The sequence below is a fragment of the Piliocolobus tephrosceles genome, chromosome 2 (assembly GCF_002776525.5).
Source record: "Piliocolobus tephrosceles isolate RC106 chromosome 2, ASM277652v3, whole genome shotgun sequence".
In the NCBI taxonomy this organism is placed as follows: domain Eukaryota; kingdom Metazoa; phylum Chordata; class Mammalia; order Primates; family Cercopithecidae; genus Piliocolobus; species Piliocolobus tephrosceles.
Genome location: NC_045435.1, coordinates 134,885,094 through 134,901,129, shown reverse-complemented (window position 1 = coordinate 134,901,129; position 16,036 = coordinate 134,885,094). Strand labels below are relative to the sequence as shown.

Here is a 16,036-nt window from a genome sequence, read left to right as displayed (position 1 = left end):
TATAAACATGATGTTGAGCAAAATAAACCAGACCCAAGAGAGTACATACAGTTTGATTCCATTGATACTAAATTCAAAACCAGGCAAAAGAAACCCTGTAGAGTAGACATCAGAATAGTTATTACCTCCACAGAGAAAGGAATGACAGGGTTGGAGATCAGAAGGCTTTTAGGAGACAGATAATATTCTATTTCATCATATGTGTGGTTGATTTGTGAAAGACATCAACATGTACACTTATGACCAGTGTGCTGTCCTAACTGTATGTTATACTTTAATAAAATTAAAAAAATGTTACACTAACTCGTGTCTTCTGGACAGATTAGCTGTTTGACAGTAAAAGTTACATAAGAATTCGATTATTAGATGGTGAACTTTACATTATACATGAGGTTTCTGTAAGGCCATTTCTTCAACTTTAAGGAATGTCATATCTAGAATTTCCTGCCCATCGGTGAGATAATTTATTAGTAGACTAGTCAGATTAGTCATTATCACAAAATATTGAAAACAACCAAAATGTTCCCTCCCAAGGAGTGTGTAAGTAATCTGTGAGTCATTCACATAATGAACAATTATGCGGCCATTAAAATATAATCCCTTGGAAGAGCTCAACATATGAAACATTAAATGAAAAAATAAGGTGAGAAGTAGATTCTATGGTACGATAACCATGAAAAGATGTGTCAAAACTGGATGTCCAGAAAGTATATCACTCTCTGAATGTTATCTGTCATTGGTGATTCGTTTATTATTTCTAATTTTTGCATTTTATAGTAAAAATGATGCTTAAAAAGACATTTATTATTGTATAACTCAAATTACTATGTGGAATTAGAGAGTATTTCACTTCTGGTTTGCAACTTGTCATTACAATTAAAATAGTCTTTCAAAATAGATGTTTCAGGGAGTACTTCACCTAATTAAAATTTATCGTACCTCAAGTTATAAGAACAAATTGTTGTCCATGAGACTTTTTATAGATTATTTTAATAAATATTGATAGTATTTTAAATGGAAAGTTAATGTTATATAGATTAGAGAATGACTTTCTGTGCCATTTATTTAATCATCACAACAATAATCCTTTGAAATAGATGTTCTTGTCACACTTTTTCTAAAGATCCAAAAGGAAGCTAGTGAGATTAGCCAGTTTACCAGCTTGGTGAAAGGTGGAACATGAGATCATCAAATGGTAGGGCTTCCATATCTGCATGCTGAGCTTCTCAAGGCATAAATAATACCGGAGAAAGTTCCAAACCAAACTGGCACCTCACTGTCAGTGCAATAGAGAGAGGTTGAGTATGTTTATGCCAACAGTGTAGCTTGTTTGATTTTGGGGTGGGGTTTGGGAGAAACATGAGAAAATCTAGAAAGTGGCTGGTCCTATGGTAATTTGGGGATGGAGACCCTTTCCCTTTCTAAGCCACATTCCCGACGTCCAGGGTTCCCTGTCTAAACATCTTACTTTGTTTGTAGACACTGTATTTTTGATGGCAAGGTTGTCTGCAATTATTGGGGTGGTCCTTCCCCATCATTTGTATTGTTTATTTATTTATTTAGAGATGGAGTTTTGTTCTTGTTGTCCAGGCTGGAGTACAATGGTGGGATCTCGGCTCACTGCAACCTCCACCTCCTGAGTTCAAGCAATTCTCCTGTCTCCACCTACCAAGTAGTTGGGATTATAGGCACCTGCCACCATGCCCAGCTAATTTTTGTATTTTTAGTAGAGATGGGGTTTCACCATTTTTTGACCAGGCTGGTCTTGAACTCGTGACTTCGGGTAATCCACCCGCCTCGGTCCCCCGAAGTGCTGGGATTACAGGCGTGAGCCACCACGCCTTGCCCATCATTTGTATTGTTGAGGTCTGTGTTGCCTAAATACTGGGGTTATCTCCAAATTGTTGGGGATGAAATCATACCATCCCAAAAAAGTTTTATTGTGAAACAGCTTATCTGTCCAAAAGACATCAGATTAGACCTGGAGCCTTTCAGCCTATATTCTGTGGGTAGCAATATTTTTTCCTGCTGATAGAAATGAAAATGGGTCAAAATCTCAAAAGGGAAATTTGATTCAGATGGTCATTTGAGTGCATACTGATCAAAAGCAGAAATGGTAGTTATTCAATTTTTTTTAAAAAAATTAGTACATGTCCTTTTTTAAAAAAACAAATGTGCCTTTTACAGTTTATTAATAGTGAGCTTCCCATGCAAAAGGGCATTTTGTCCCTTATAATCATTTAAATAGATATTGCAACTTTGACTCTACCCCTAGTAGAAACCTTCAAAATGCATGACTAATAAAGTCTTTCTAATACATCAACTTTATGTGTCTTCCAAGTCAGTTTCTGAGCATGAAACTCTCAGTTTTGCATTAACATTTTAATATAGTTATGGCCTTAGATATGCTTGTTATTAATGGTGAAGCAAACTGCAATATTTGGTCATTTTTTCCCTCCAAGTTATTATGCTTGTGTAAGACATGTGCATTTTAAAGCCCAGCTCATTCTCTGAATGTTGTAAATATACTTGATACAATGAGTTCCTTAAGTTTGTTTCAATTTTTTTCTGGCAGAAAACTACAAAATCACGGTCTAAATCTTACAGTACTGATGATGAGGAAGACACACAGCAGAATACTGTCAAAGAGGGTGGCCAGCTGTACAGGTAAGAAAGCATCTCCATGTCTCCTGCTCACACTCCTGAGGCCCCTCCATCCTTCTCAGCTTAGTCATTTTTCTTGTACATGTCTAGAGAATTGGATCACAAGGAAAGTACTCTGTGCTGTGGAACATGTGAAGAACAGCTGGATATGAAATGATAGTTTATGTAGGGAACTCAGCACTGTGCCTGGCACATAATGAGCTCTTTATAAATGTTAGCTGCAGCGGTTGTCAAGTCAAAGGTATTTTCAGAGAAGAGGGAGGGAGCACATGAACTAATACAAAGGCCGTCACAAGAGACTAGAGAAGATGGATGCTAAGCCCATGTTAGGAGCCAAGCATCTGAAATCAGCCAGATTTCAAATTCTTGTTCCTCCACTTACCAACTCTAACATGGGACGCTTTTGGCTCCTCGTTGTATCTGTCCCTTAGAGTCATTGTAAGGATTAAAGGAATTAAACTAATTAGCCCCGTAAGCCCTGGCCCAATTAAATAAGTATTCAAAAAAATTCTTTTTTGTTTGTTTGTTTGTTTTTTATTGCCAATAGTATTTGTGATGAGTAACATGACCGTATTTTCGGAATCCAAATGGTGACACATGATTCGTTCGTTACAGGAGTTCCTGGCGGTTTATTTATACCATAACATTCACAAAGAAATACAAATTATATACATTAGATAGATATGGATACATACACACACTTTTGCCTTTATTGAAAAATGAAATTAGAAGCATAGAAGCCCTGTAGGAATAAAACTTTAGTGTTCAATTAAACTTTATATTTGAGCTCCAACAGAATATCTATACACAAAATAGTAACTAATTAGAAGGGCAGAGGAGATGTATGTGGTCCCTACTCTAGGGAACAGAAAATTGAGTATATAGTTACAGTAAAGGATAAAGAGAAAATAATAGGATCACCTTCTGGGAGACCTCCGCTGTGACTGTTGTCGTATGTAAGTTTGAGAAAGGCTTAACTCTGACATATATAGCCAGGGAAAAGGCGGTGTTTGAGGAAAGCTACAGTAATCTTAATGTGTGCAAAGGAGACGTCAATATAGGTATCATATGAAAGCATTTTGCATGCTGCTTAGTGTCAACTATAGGTTTCCCCATAATAGTTATCAGGGCCTGAGCATCTATGATGACATCCTTTTGGGACTTCAGTAACCTAAGGCACCTCTAGGATGAAGAATAAAAAGAATTAATTTTCTGTAGAATTTCTCCATCTCACAGAATGTCTTACAGTTTTACTTATAATTTCGAGGCATGACTTCACACTGATTTATAATCATTAGCCTTCACAAAATCAGATTTTCACCAGTGGCTGTAGAATTTCCTAATTATATGGTAAAGAAGGAGCATGTATTCTTTTTTCTATTGATTTTTACCACAGTAAAGTTCTCAGCAGACCATCACATTCCCCTCACATACCCACTTTTCTCCTATAGGGGAACATCTAACTATTGAAAAGAAACCTCACAAAAGAAGATATACAAATGGCCAATAAACACATGAAAAGGTGCTCAACATTATTAGACAGTAGGGAGATATAAATCAAAACTACCTTTTCACACCCACTAGGATACTTATAACCAAAAAGGCAGACAATAACACATGTTATTTCTGTTCCCTAGAGTACGGACCACATACGCCTCCTCTGCTCTTCCTAATTAGTTACTATTTTATGTATAGATATTCTGTTGGAGCTTAAAAATATAAAGTTTAATTGAACACTAATGTTTAGGTTTGTTTTTGGTAGTTATGTTTCCCATAGGAGAAAAGTGTGCGTGTGAGGGGAATGTGATGGTCTGTGTAGGACTTGACTGCAGTAGAGAGTGGCATTACAATTTGTAAGGTTGCAGAGCAGATCCTAGGAACGGTTTGTAGGAGAGAGAGGACTATTAAAATATCTAAGATAAAAGCAGTGCTAGATAAAGTAATGAATGTTTGTTTTAAGAAAGCTGGAGAATATAGAAAAAGTATAAAGAAGAAAGTAAACATCCTTTGTAATTACACCTCTCCAATAATCACTATGGAAATCTGGCATATTACCCTTTAGGTATATAATTCTTGTGGCCCACTACCCACTCTACCGTGTTTCTGTTCCATTTTAGCCCAGGTCTCCTCCCTGCAAAGGCCATGTAGTTCCCTGATGAACTCTGGTGTTACTCCCTAACTGGGTCACAGTGGGAATCCAGCCTTTCACAGCAGAACTCACAAATGCATGAGAAGAGGCTGTGATTCCTGGCAGAGCAGTGAATAAAACCACATTACATTAGTCCCCACGTTATCATGAGAAATGACTCCGGTGGGCGCCTGAAACCACAGATAGTAGTGAACCCTCTCTGTATATTGTTTTTCTCTTTCCTCATTAAGTCAAGCACTTTCACCTTTTCATTTAAAGGAAGCACTTTGCAGCATCTCTTTGGCATATCTGAATTGCCAGCATTACTACTCCTGCACTTTAGGGCCATTATTAAGTAAAATAAGAGTTTCCTGAACATAAGCACTGCAAAACCTCCACAGTCAGTCACATAAGAAGATTTCTACCAGATGACGCATACATCATGGATATGCTGGACAAAGGGATGGCTCACGTCCAGAGTGGGATGGAGCAGGACCTCACAAGATTTCATCATGCCACCAAGAATGGCACACAATTTAAAATGCATGGCCAAGCGTTATCCTAGCACTTTGGGAGGCCAAGGCGGGTGGATCACTTGAGGTCAGGAGTTGGAGACCAGCCTGGCCAACATGACGAAACCCTGTTGCTACTAAAAATACAAAAAATTAGCTGGCCTGGTGGTGCGCACCTGTAGTCCCAGCTACTCGGGAGGCTGAGGCAGGAGAATCACTTGAACCCGGGAGGCGGAGGTTGCTGTAAACCAAGATTGCACCACTGCACTGCAGCTTGGGCGACAGAGAGGGACTCTGTCTCAAAAAAGGAAAAAAAAATCTCATGAATTGTTTATTTCTGAAATTTTCCACTTAATATTTTTAGACCATGGTTGACTATGGGCAAATGAAACTTTGGAAAGGGAAACTGAGGATAAGTGGGGACTACTGTGGTAGGATTTTTGTGGTGGAAAGAGCACTGAATTAGGAATCACACTTGGGTTCCAATCCTGGCTCCCTTAGGACCTGGGGCAGGTATTCCCTATTAAATCATTGTCTTAAATAAGGAAAGTAGGATAACCAATAACCCAAACCTCTTTCAACTCCAAAATGTCATGCGTCCTATGTGGGTACTTCACAGATTGGGTCGCCGAAGGAAAACCATGAAGCTCTGCCGAGAACTCTCTGATTTGGTTGTGTACACTAACTCCGTGGCCGCTCAGGACATTGTGGATGACGGTAAGAACAAAGAGTTTTGTCCTTCCACTCTGAATAAACATTCTTGACCTTTCTCTTTCAATTGTTAATGAATTTTTGTTAATCCGATTATCAACACACATTTTTGGGACTATGTAGAAACCAATTTGAGTGTCAGGAAACTCACTGCTGCTATAGTGTTGAATTGACAGGCAGGGTTCTACTGATTACTGGAGTTGCCTGATTGACCAGAGGCCAGAGAAAGTTCCCACAGGGCTGAGGAGGACTTTATTACTGTAGAAAGACAAGTGCATCAGGGCAAGACCTTCCTGCAGCACTTGGACTGTGAAGACCAGGCCCAGTTTGAGGACCACGTCACTGATGGCCATTCCAAATGCTAATGAGCAAAAGAAGAAATTAATTGGCTAAAACCACAGCTTGAAAAGCCCTATATTTTCTCAGTGAAAGTTTTGACTTGGGTGAAAATAGCTTAATCCAGATTGAAGTTGTAACAAAAAGAGCAGAAATCTCAGTAGCATTGTCTCTGTCACTGTTTTTCACCTATCAGTTGCCACAGGGAGCTGAGAAATTCTAGTCACATCTATTCATATCCTTGGCTTTCCTGCTAGTTACTCTTGTCTCCTTTATCTTGTATTTCATTTAGTTACTGAATGCTTACAGAAATAACCTACTGTCATGTGGCTTTTCATCTAATTTTAATTTTAGTGGAACTGAAATGTAAATCAGAACCTCCAAATTTCTCAACAAGTTTTAGTGAAGGGGAAACAACATTGTGTCCTCACAAACCTCCAGGATTCTTCCCTCCCATCGCCCCCTGCCCAACCCCCACTCCACAAATGTATCTTTTTCTATTTGCAGAAAGATTTCTTCCCTTTGGCCTTGATTCCTTCTTCAAATGGTAACAATTATACAAGATTTAAATGAATTTCACATGTGAAAGCATGAGAAACTGTAGGATTCTCAGCAACGGAGCAACAAACTCTTATAACAATTGCCCTTAGCTCAAAAATAAACTCAGGGAATGATTGCATTAAGTTTAAATGTATATTTGGTTTAGGGAATAATAAAAATTTCCAATAAATGGCTTGGAAAACATAATACTATTAATTTAATGAAAATTAATACTGAGCACTGTTTAGCTCTTGAACTTCAACTGTTTTTGTCTTCTTAATTTTTTTGCCAGCCACAAAATGAAGACTAGATAATGAATGCATGGCTTATCCTAATGTGATACAACTCAGCTTTATTAATATACTAACTGATATGTGCCTAATTAGCAAGGTCATATTAATGATATTGTGATGTGCATATTTATGTGGAGAGACAGACAAAACAGTAGTATTGATTATAGTCCTATTCCATCTGAATTAAGCTTGTCAAAAAGATATTTTCTCCTATAATGTTTAAAACATCCCTCATCAAAATCTGCAAATAAGTTCAATATTAGTATGCCTAAGATATGTAAACTATGTTAATAGGTTATGCCAATAAAATATATTTGAAGATGTATCTTTAAGGAAAGGGTCTAAACTAGAAACATCATCACATTAAAAACTGTAATCCTCTAATTTCTTTGCCACAATCTGTATTCCTGACTCTTCTAACTCTGGAGTATCATTGTCAGTTGAACAGCATCTAACATCTAAGGGCGTACAACCCTGAGGACCACAGGGGCCCTGGGAAACTGTGTGTTAATAAACATGCAGAGTCTAGATATGACTCAGGCCCAGCTGGCTCAGCAAGACATATATAGTTCAACTCCTTGGTTTCATGGACCATATCTCTCTGTCTCTGTCTGGGCTCACACACACTCAGCTTATTAGGGCTGAATAAGAATGAGATTCTGGGTAACTTTGGATCTTTTTATCTGGGCTGGTCTTTTCCAGCATGTTCAAAGGACATATGGGTGGCCATTTTGGGGATAGGGTACGGGTGCTTGGTGAAGGGGTGGGAATAGTGGGGGCTTTGTAGATATGATACAAAAGGTGGGATTGGGGACAAGAGTGGAATATTAAATGTTTGGAGCTTTACTCCATTATGACCCCCAAATTTGCAGCTTCTGTGAGTCTAGATTGACCCCTCCTGATGATTGTGCTGGCAGAAACTTTATTACAGGCTTCATGTACTTTTACCTCCCTTTACTTTTTTCCATAGTTTATATGCGTGGCTAGGTGAATGACTGTCCTTGTTCTCAAAAGTTTTATTCCTTTATAATGCTTTTGACCTCTTTTTCTCCATTATTATTCCTTTCTCCCAAACAGGTTTCGGCTTGTTCCATAATTCTATTCAAATCAACTTTAAAACTCAACTTTTTATTCTTGTAATTGTTCTTTTTCCTTTATTTTCTTGGATCCTGAATGTTACTATTAATACATGTTTTACACGTGTGCCTTTTAGATGAGTGCCTTCAATGAACGTCTTCCTGTTATCAGGAAGAAGCTATCCAGTTTTATTTATCCTTGGTTGCCTATATCTTTGGCAAAGATATTCTGTTTAAGTTTTTTTTCTACCCATTCTTTTCATGCTAGCCAGATGTTCATAAATTAGTGGGATGATTGAATTCTTAGGGAGAACAGGGGACCCAGAAATAGACAGCTACTTGAGCAAGACACACAGCTCTGATTTGGCCTCAAAATTCCATTCCTAAACATGGAATTTTATGGGTCTTTCCTGTTGAGAAGCTGCCTCTACTCTGGTTGAATCCACTCTCTAGTGCTCTGCTTTTTGCTATTGGTATACTCTGACATTGTTATAAGGTCTTTTGTGCATGGCGTTTTCTTTGCTGTAGTTCTCACTTCCTTTTTCTCTCTATTAAAAACTGCCAGGAACCACAGGAAATGTGTTATCATTCAGTGAAACAAGAGCACATCAGGTTGTTCAGCAAAAATCAGAGCAGTTCATGATATATAATCAAAAGCAGCTCACGAGGATTTACCCCTCTGCCTACCGCATTGATTCCAGTAACTTCAACCCGCTCCCCTACTGGAACGCAGGCTGCCAGCTAGGTGCGTACTCCTTGGGAAGGAGCGGTTCTCTGTATATTCTGACTATGCCACCATCTTGCCTAATTCTCTCCAACTTTTAACTTGCACAGTGGCACTGAATTATCAATCCGAAGGACGAATGATGCAGTTAAACCGAGCCAAATTCAAGACAAATGGCAATTGTGGCTACGTCCTCAAACCCCAGCAAATGTGCAAAGGTGTGTATTAATTTCACAGTCATAAATGCAGGTGTATGTTAATTTCATAGTCTAAATGCAGGCAACCTTTATTAAGGAAGCTGTTTAGAAAGTATGATACCCTAGAGTTTTTCAACATTTTTTATTTTTCCAAAAAGATAGGTTAAGGTGTTTGAATGTGAATTAGAATTCTTGTTACCACTACTTAATATTTGGTTAGCCATGATGTTTAGAATGTTATCTTGAGAGGTTGTGTGTGAAAGAGGGACATGGATGGTATTGGGTTATCATTTGAAATCCAGTGCCATGTATAAGCTGGACTGCTTTCTAAGGTGTGAGTCCTATCTTTCAGAAACTATCTTAGGTAATGTGAGTTCTGTGACCTGCTGGCAAGCTTCAATTCCACCTGAAACAATTTTATCAAGCTATTTTACGCAGTGTAGTCCAATTACAAAACAGTGCTAACAAAAGAGAAAGGATAGGCTGGTTGTGGGGGCTGATGCCTGTAATTCCAGCACTTTGTGAGGTCGAGGCGGGCGAATCACCTGAGGTCAGGAGTTCAAGACCAGACTGGCCAACATGGTAAAACCCCGTCTCTACTGAAAATACAGAGTTAGCTGGGCACAGTGGTGCATGCCTGTAGTCCCAGCTACTCGGGAAGTTGAGGTAGGAGAATCGCTGGAACCCGGGAGGCAGAAGTTGCAGTGAGCCAAGATCACACCACTGCACTCCAACCTGGGTGACAGAGTGAGACTCCATCTCAAACAAAACAAAACAAAACAAAGAAAGGATAATGTTGTGTTAGATCAAACAACACTTTCTTTTGGTTCTGCTCATTAAAATTGTTTTTAAAATTTCCAAATTACATTTATAACAATTCAGATAAAAACATTGTTGACAGGATTATCTTCAAGATTTTATGCTTTGCACGTTTTCTTGCTCTGCTGTTTACTTAATTTCAGGTCTTCTTTCTGTTTGTTATATTCACTTATACCTGAGATAGTTTAGGTTAGAAAATTATTTGAATCTGACATAATTGTTCTTCTTTCCACACTCTTGGTGTTCAAATAAAATGCTGCTTTTCCTCCATTCCACAGTTGATCATTGCATTGCAAACACTTGCTTTAAGTTGGCCCACTCCACTGGCCTTTGGGAACATGGATTCTAATGAAAACCACAGCTATGCAACACTGATAGTTATGTGATCATGTAATTCAGTATTTGTTTTTGTCTGTCTGTTTGTTTGTTTACAAGCTTAAACTGTGCATGTGTGCGTGTTTCTTCTTATGTTACCAACTTATACTTTACTTGGCCTAGGTACTTTCAACCCTTTCTCTGGTGACCCTCTTCCTGCCAACCCCAAAAAGCAGCTCATCCTAAAAGTTATCAGTGGACAGCAACTCCCCAAACCTCCAGACTCCATGTTTGGAGATCGAGGCGAGGTAAGTTGCCTATGACTACATGTCTAACTGGTTAATTATGTGATTATCTTAGTTCATTTACATTTTATCTGAAATGTCTTCAGAGATGTATGTGTGTTCATAACTGAGCACTGACCTCAGCTTATCAGACATTAACTAATTTATTGGTAAGTCACACAGTTCTTGTTGTACTGCTGTTCATCATCTATTTTGAAGGCATGAGTGCACACAATTGAATTCACAATTTAAGGTTGACACTGGCATTGCTAAAATTGGAGTGCAAAGACAATTATGTTATTAACGGAACACTGCCCAAGGGTGTATCTTAACCTGGGAAGGCAATGTTCCGTTAATAATATAACCTTCACATTCCTCTCCTCCTGCGGTGCTCCTCCTTGCTGCCCATCAGCCACCTGCTCCTTGGCCGTGTGCGATTCTTATTATCGTTTGCTGTACCTGTGTAGTGTGATTTTAAAATGTCTTCATCTGTGGCCACAGTCTTTTTTCTTTCCAGAGATTTTAGCCCATTGTTTCCATTTGACCTTCTTGGCCCTTGTTTTCTCCCTAAATAGCAGCTTCTCCTATGTTCTTGCCCTTCCTCTCAGAGCTGATCCATTATTTCAGGCTCTTTGTTGCTCCCGCCTGTTAGACCATCATTTTTGGATCTTAAGGAAGGAAATTACAGAGCTGTACAATTTGGTACCGCCATAAATGCTTTATTTAAGAACTCTACTTTCTCCGCTTTAGACTTTCTTACATTACCTCTTTCTAGATTCTTTGGGTTTTATTCCTTCATTGTTCATTACCCAGAACTGGCACCACAAAGGAGAGTCTACAGATGACCAACAAGACAAGATCCTTCCCCCTAGAGGAGAGGATGGGAATTAAAGTATACGAATCAAACATGGATAGCTTGATTAATTATTATGCCACCCAGATCAGGACAGAGCATATCCAGAATCCCTAGAAGGCTCCTGTCCACCTTCCCAGTCAATATCTACCCTCCCCGCTGCCTCTCATAGCAAACACCAACCCCTATCACAACAGACAAATTTTGTCTATTCCTAAACTTTATATAAATGGACTCTCAGAGTAGGTACTCTTTTATGTCTGGCTTGCTCAACATTATGTTATATAGCAGAGCTTTATTCTTTTCTCATTGTTGAGAGTATTCATTGAACACATATTTCTGACTGGGCATGGTGGCTCACATTTGTAATCCCAGCACTTTGAGAGGCTGAGGTGGGCAGATTGCTTGAGCTCAGGAGTTTGAGACCAGCCTGGACAGCATGGCAAAACCCCATCTCTACAAAAATACAAAATTACAAAATTAGCAAAATTACAAAATTAAAAAATACAAAAATTAGCCAGGTGTGGTGCGCAAGCCTGTAGTCCCAGCTACTCGGGAGACTGAGGTGGGAGGATGGCTTAAACCCGTGAGGGTGGAGGATGCGTGAGCTAAGATCATGCCACTGCATTTCAGCCTGGGCTACAGAGTAAGACCCTATCTCAAAAAACAAAATAACAAAAAACAAAAGATGCATGTTCCACAATTATCCATCCTATTCATGATAGAAATTTAGGTTGTTTCCAGTGTTTGACTATTATAAATACAGCTGCTCTGAGCATTTGTGCATGGGCAAAACATCTCAGTTCTGTTGGGTATTTGCCCTGAACTAAAGTTGTAGGTTCACAGGGTAAAGTTTGTTGGCATTAATAAATACTAGCAAACAGTAATTTAATATTTTTTATACTTGTCTCATATATCTGAATCCACCACACCTAGTACCATTTCTCTTTCTTACTAAGCACCTTGTAAAATCAGTTGCTGTCGAAATGTAGACATTTTGGCCAATATTCTCAGATTAATTAACATATGTATAGAAATATCTTATTTGTAATAGTACTTTCTCTTTATTTAATAGATCATTGACCCTTTTGTTGAAGTTGAAATTATTGGATTGCCGGTAGATTGTTGTAAAGATCAAACCCGTGTGGTAGATGACAATGGTAAGATCATAATCTGTGTTCACTTTTTAATGAAGATGGTCTAGAAATAGAATTTACACTAAAAAAAAGTGTCTATGTAGACGAGCAAGAAATCTCTAAAATCCGTAACTCCCATCTGAGTTTATGTTAAAAACTTTTCAACACATAAAACTAAGTAACTGTGGGACTGATGCATGGTTTATTTTGATGGTGTTGTAATCTAGGCTCTCCAGGCTTTTGCTTTTAAAGGAATTTTTTTCTTCTAGTAAGAAGAGTAAATGATATTTTAAAGAACTGGGTTAAAAATTCACTGAGGAAATGCCTCCATTATATGTTTATATTATATTTTTATGACATGAGTTTTCTCAAAGCTCTCATTTGTGAAGCCTATGTGTCTTGATAATTTCTCATTTCTGAAGCATGTAAAACTCTAAAAGCAAGCCCAATGTAGTCTGGTGAGTTTACTTCTTGAGTATTTTCATACAATTGGAGGGGCAGCATTCTTCTTATATTTTGGCCGTAATATAAAGAAAGTTTTCTTTACTCAAGCCTCATGTCTTTTTATTTGTAATCTTTTAAAATTTGTTTGTTCATACATTTCACAAACATTATTGCATACCTACTTTTCTCAATCTCTTGTGATTAATACTGTAAAATACATTTGAAGCACAATCATTAATTTGAGAAATTAGGGGTTCACAGGGAGTCCCTGAAGGAACACTGCAGTTCCAGAGTAGGGCAAACCTGTAACGTAGGAAAAACATGTACACAGAAAGAAACCTTCTTAAATTGCGTTTTTCCACCAATGTTCAATAGATTATTCTTTCTTTTTTTAGTCTCAGAAATAATTGAGAGGTCATCACTAAGTCAACAGAAAGATCTTCTCTTATTCAAGAGGGGTATCTCAGTAATTTTTCAGATCATAATTATTTCATCAGCTTGAGGCTTTTCAATAGGGTTCAGTGGCTGATACCTCCTAAATGCATACATTTTTAAAAACTTATTTTCATTTTTTAGAAAAGAAAAAAACAGAAACTTACGGAGTACTTGAATTTTTAACAGCTTTTATAGTTATTTTATTGGAGAAAATTTTGCCGAGTAAATGTAGTTTTGCATTTTAGTATTTGAGGTGAAATACACCTTTTTAACATATTTTTCAGTAGCTGTGAAAATATGCCATCATTCATGCAGTAAGGTCTCGCTTCATGAGAAGCTACTGGGAATCAATAGTGCACAGTCTAATTTGACTCTGTCACTAACTATAAGGTCTTGTGTGGCTTTGGGCACATTATCATCTATGAACATCAATTTTCTCAACTACAAAATGTCATATAAATACTGATATTTCCTACTTTAAAAGATGAGTGTTGCTTGTATAGTTTTTGAAAGTGATATATTTTTGAAAGTCAGTAATACATAGTTTTTAATTAGAAACAAAAACCAAAACCCTGCTCTACTCTAAAATCTCTAAAAATCCTCTAAAAAAAACTTAGAAGATTGCTATAAGAAATAAGATGATGTATGTACAATAGTTGAAACCTGCAAAAGCACCTTATAAAGTGTTTGTTGATGGTTACTACAGCAGCGGACTCTTTGGTGCATGACAAGCATAATTCTGTTGGGAGAGGATATCATTCTTTATTGTTTTGGCTAAAACATTATTCTTAGATCACTACTATAGATAATTTTTTAACTTATTGAAGCATTCTGAATACTAAAGAGCTTCTCTACAATACGGTTAGGCATCAAAGATTAATAGATTTGATGTGACAATTTACAGGCAATTTTCTTACCAATTATTTTCTAGCAAGGGGGTAAATTTCGAGGCTTTATTCCAGTAAGGCATCCCGAAGTGGCTTAGTTATCTTCATGAGTTTAATAACCACTGCAAGCAATTTTCACCGTCTGCTTTACAGATGTTGCTGCCAACTCATTTTCAGCCAAGTCCTTTGCTTTTCTGATTTTTCTTTTCCTATTTCTCTGAGGATTTAACCCTGTGTGGGAAGAAACGCTGACATTTACAGTACACATGCCAGAAATAGCTTTGGTTCGGTTCCTCGTGTGGGATCATGATCCCATTGGACGAGACTTTGTTGGGCAAAGAACCGTGACTTTCAGCAGCTTAGTGCCTGGTAGGTATGAGCTGGCCTTTTCTCTCTAGACTGACCATTCCTTTTTCTTTGGAAGATATAATACATCATATGTTACTTACATAATAGCATACATGATATATAAAATATGTGTCATATAATAAACATGACTTTTAACAAGCTTTGTAAAATGTAAAGGATTATAGTTGGGTTGGGTGCAGTGGCTCACGCCTGTAATGCCAGCAATCTGGGAGGCCAAGGTGGGAGGATCACCTGAGGTCAGGAGTTTGAGACCAGCCTGACCAACATGGAGAAACCCCGTCTCTACTAAAAATACAAAATTAGCCGGGTGTGGTGGTGCATGCCTGTAATCCCAGCTATTCGGGAAGCCGAGGCAGGAGAATCGCTTGAACCCAGGAGGCAGAGGTTCCGGTGAGCCAAGATCATGCCACTGCCTTCCAGCCTGGGCAACAGAGCAAGACTCTGTCTCAGAAAAAAAAAAAAAGAGCTATAGTCAAGTCAGATACTTAATTTTGTTGTACCCATGAGAAAGTCAAATGCAAGTTCAACTAAAAAGAAATGACTGTCTTTCCTTTTATTAGGCTACCGGCATGTCTATTTGGAAGGACTGACAGAAGCATCCATATTTGTACACATAACCATCAATGAAATCTATGGAAAGGTGAGAAAGATCATAGGATTTAAAGTCATATACATTAATATGGTCCTCAACAATGCTACTGATTAATTGCATAATAGAAATGTAAATTTTGACAAAGCTGTGCTTGGACCAAAAGCTCTAAGGAAGCCCAGTGAGCCCAGTCTGCTATTCCAGTCATGTCCTGATCCACCTGTATACTCTTTTCACTGTTTAAGCTGTGTACTCATTCCTTCTACACAGGGGCCCTCTCTGGGCTTAATAGAATTGAGAAAACTATTATTCTCTCAGGCAGTAATCTGTTTGGCTAAAACAATGAAGATACAGTTAAATGTTGAATTTTATTTTAATCCTTAAAAAGACTCAACTGACCTCAGTGGGAAACGTAGTGTCTCAGATGGTTGATGAATTACCTGTACTAACTGGTCTGTGATCCCAGCCACTTCTAGGCAGGCTACATTCATTTGGTACCAATGTTTTTAACTGAAAATCTAAAAATTGTGAATGGATTTTAAAGCTACCTACAGGACTGAAAAGAAGGAGACCACAAAAATGCATTCTAGTTCTTTCCTGATGCTGTTGTCGTGGTTATAGAACTCATTTGAGGTTTACAAACCAGTAGGTTGTCCTCTGGTCATGTCAAGTAATTGGGGACTTGGTTACCGGTATGAATTTTCAGGACCACATGGGATTTGGA

General features: G+C 38.1%; 1 protein-coding gene across 6 annotated transcripts in view; it reads left to right on the top strand.

The window, feature by feature from the left end:
• Window positions 1-16,036, top strand: part of PLCH1 (phospholipase C eta 1) — a 281,678-nt gene that overhangs the window by 258,476 nt on the left and 7,166 nt on the right. For all 6 annotated transcript variants that reach the window (XM_023192289.2, XM_023192290.2, XM_023192287.2 and 3 more), the window contains 8 exons: window positions 2,576-2,667; window positions 5,924-6,021; window positions 8,826-9,005; window positions 9,095-9,202; window positions 10,499-10,623; window positions 12,528-12,612; window positions 14,577-14,723; window positions 15,284-15,363. In XM_023192289.2, the coding sequence (XP_023048057.1) occupies window positions 2,576-2,667; window positions 5,924-6,021; window positions 8,826-9,005; window positions 9,095-9,202; window positions 10,499-10,623; window positions 12,528-12,612; window positions 14,577-14,723; window positions 15,284-15,363 (915 nt within the window). The remainder of the gene's footprint in view (window positions 1-2,575; window positions 2,668-5,923; window positions 6,022-8,825; window positions 9,006-9,094; window positions 9,203-10,498; window positions 10,624-12,527; window positions 12,613-14,576; window positions 14,724-15,283; window positions 15,364-16,036) is intronic.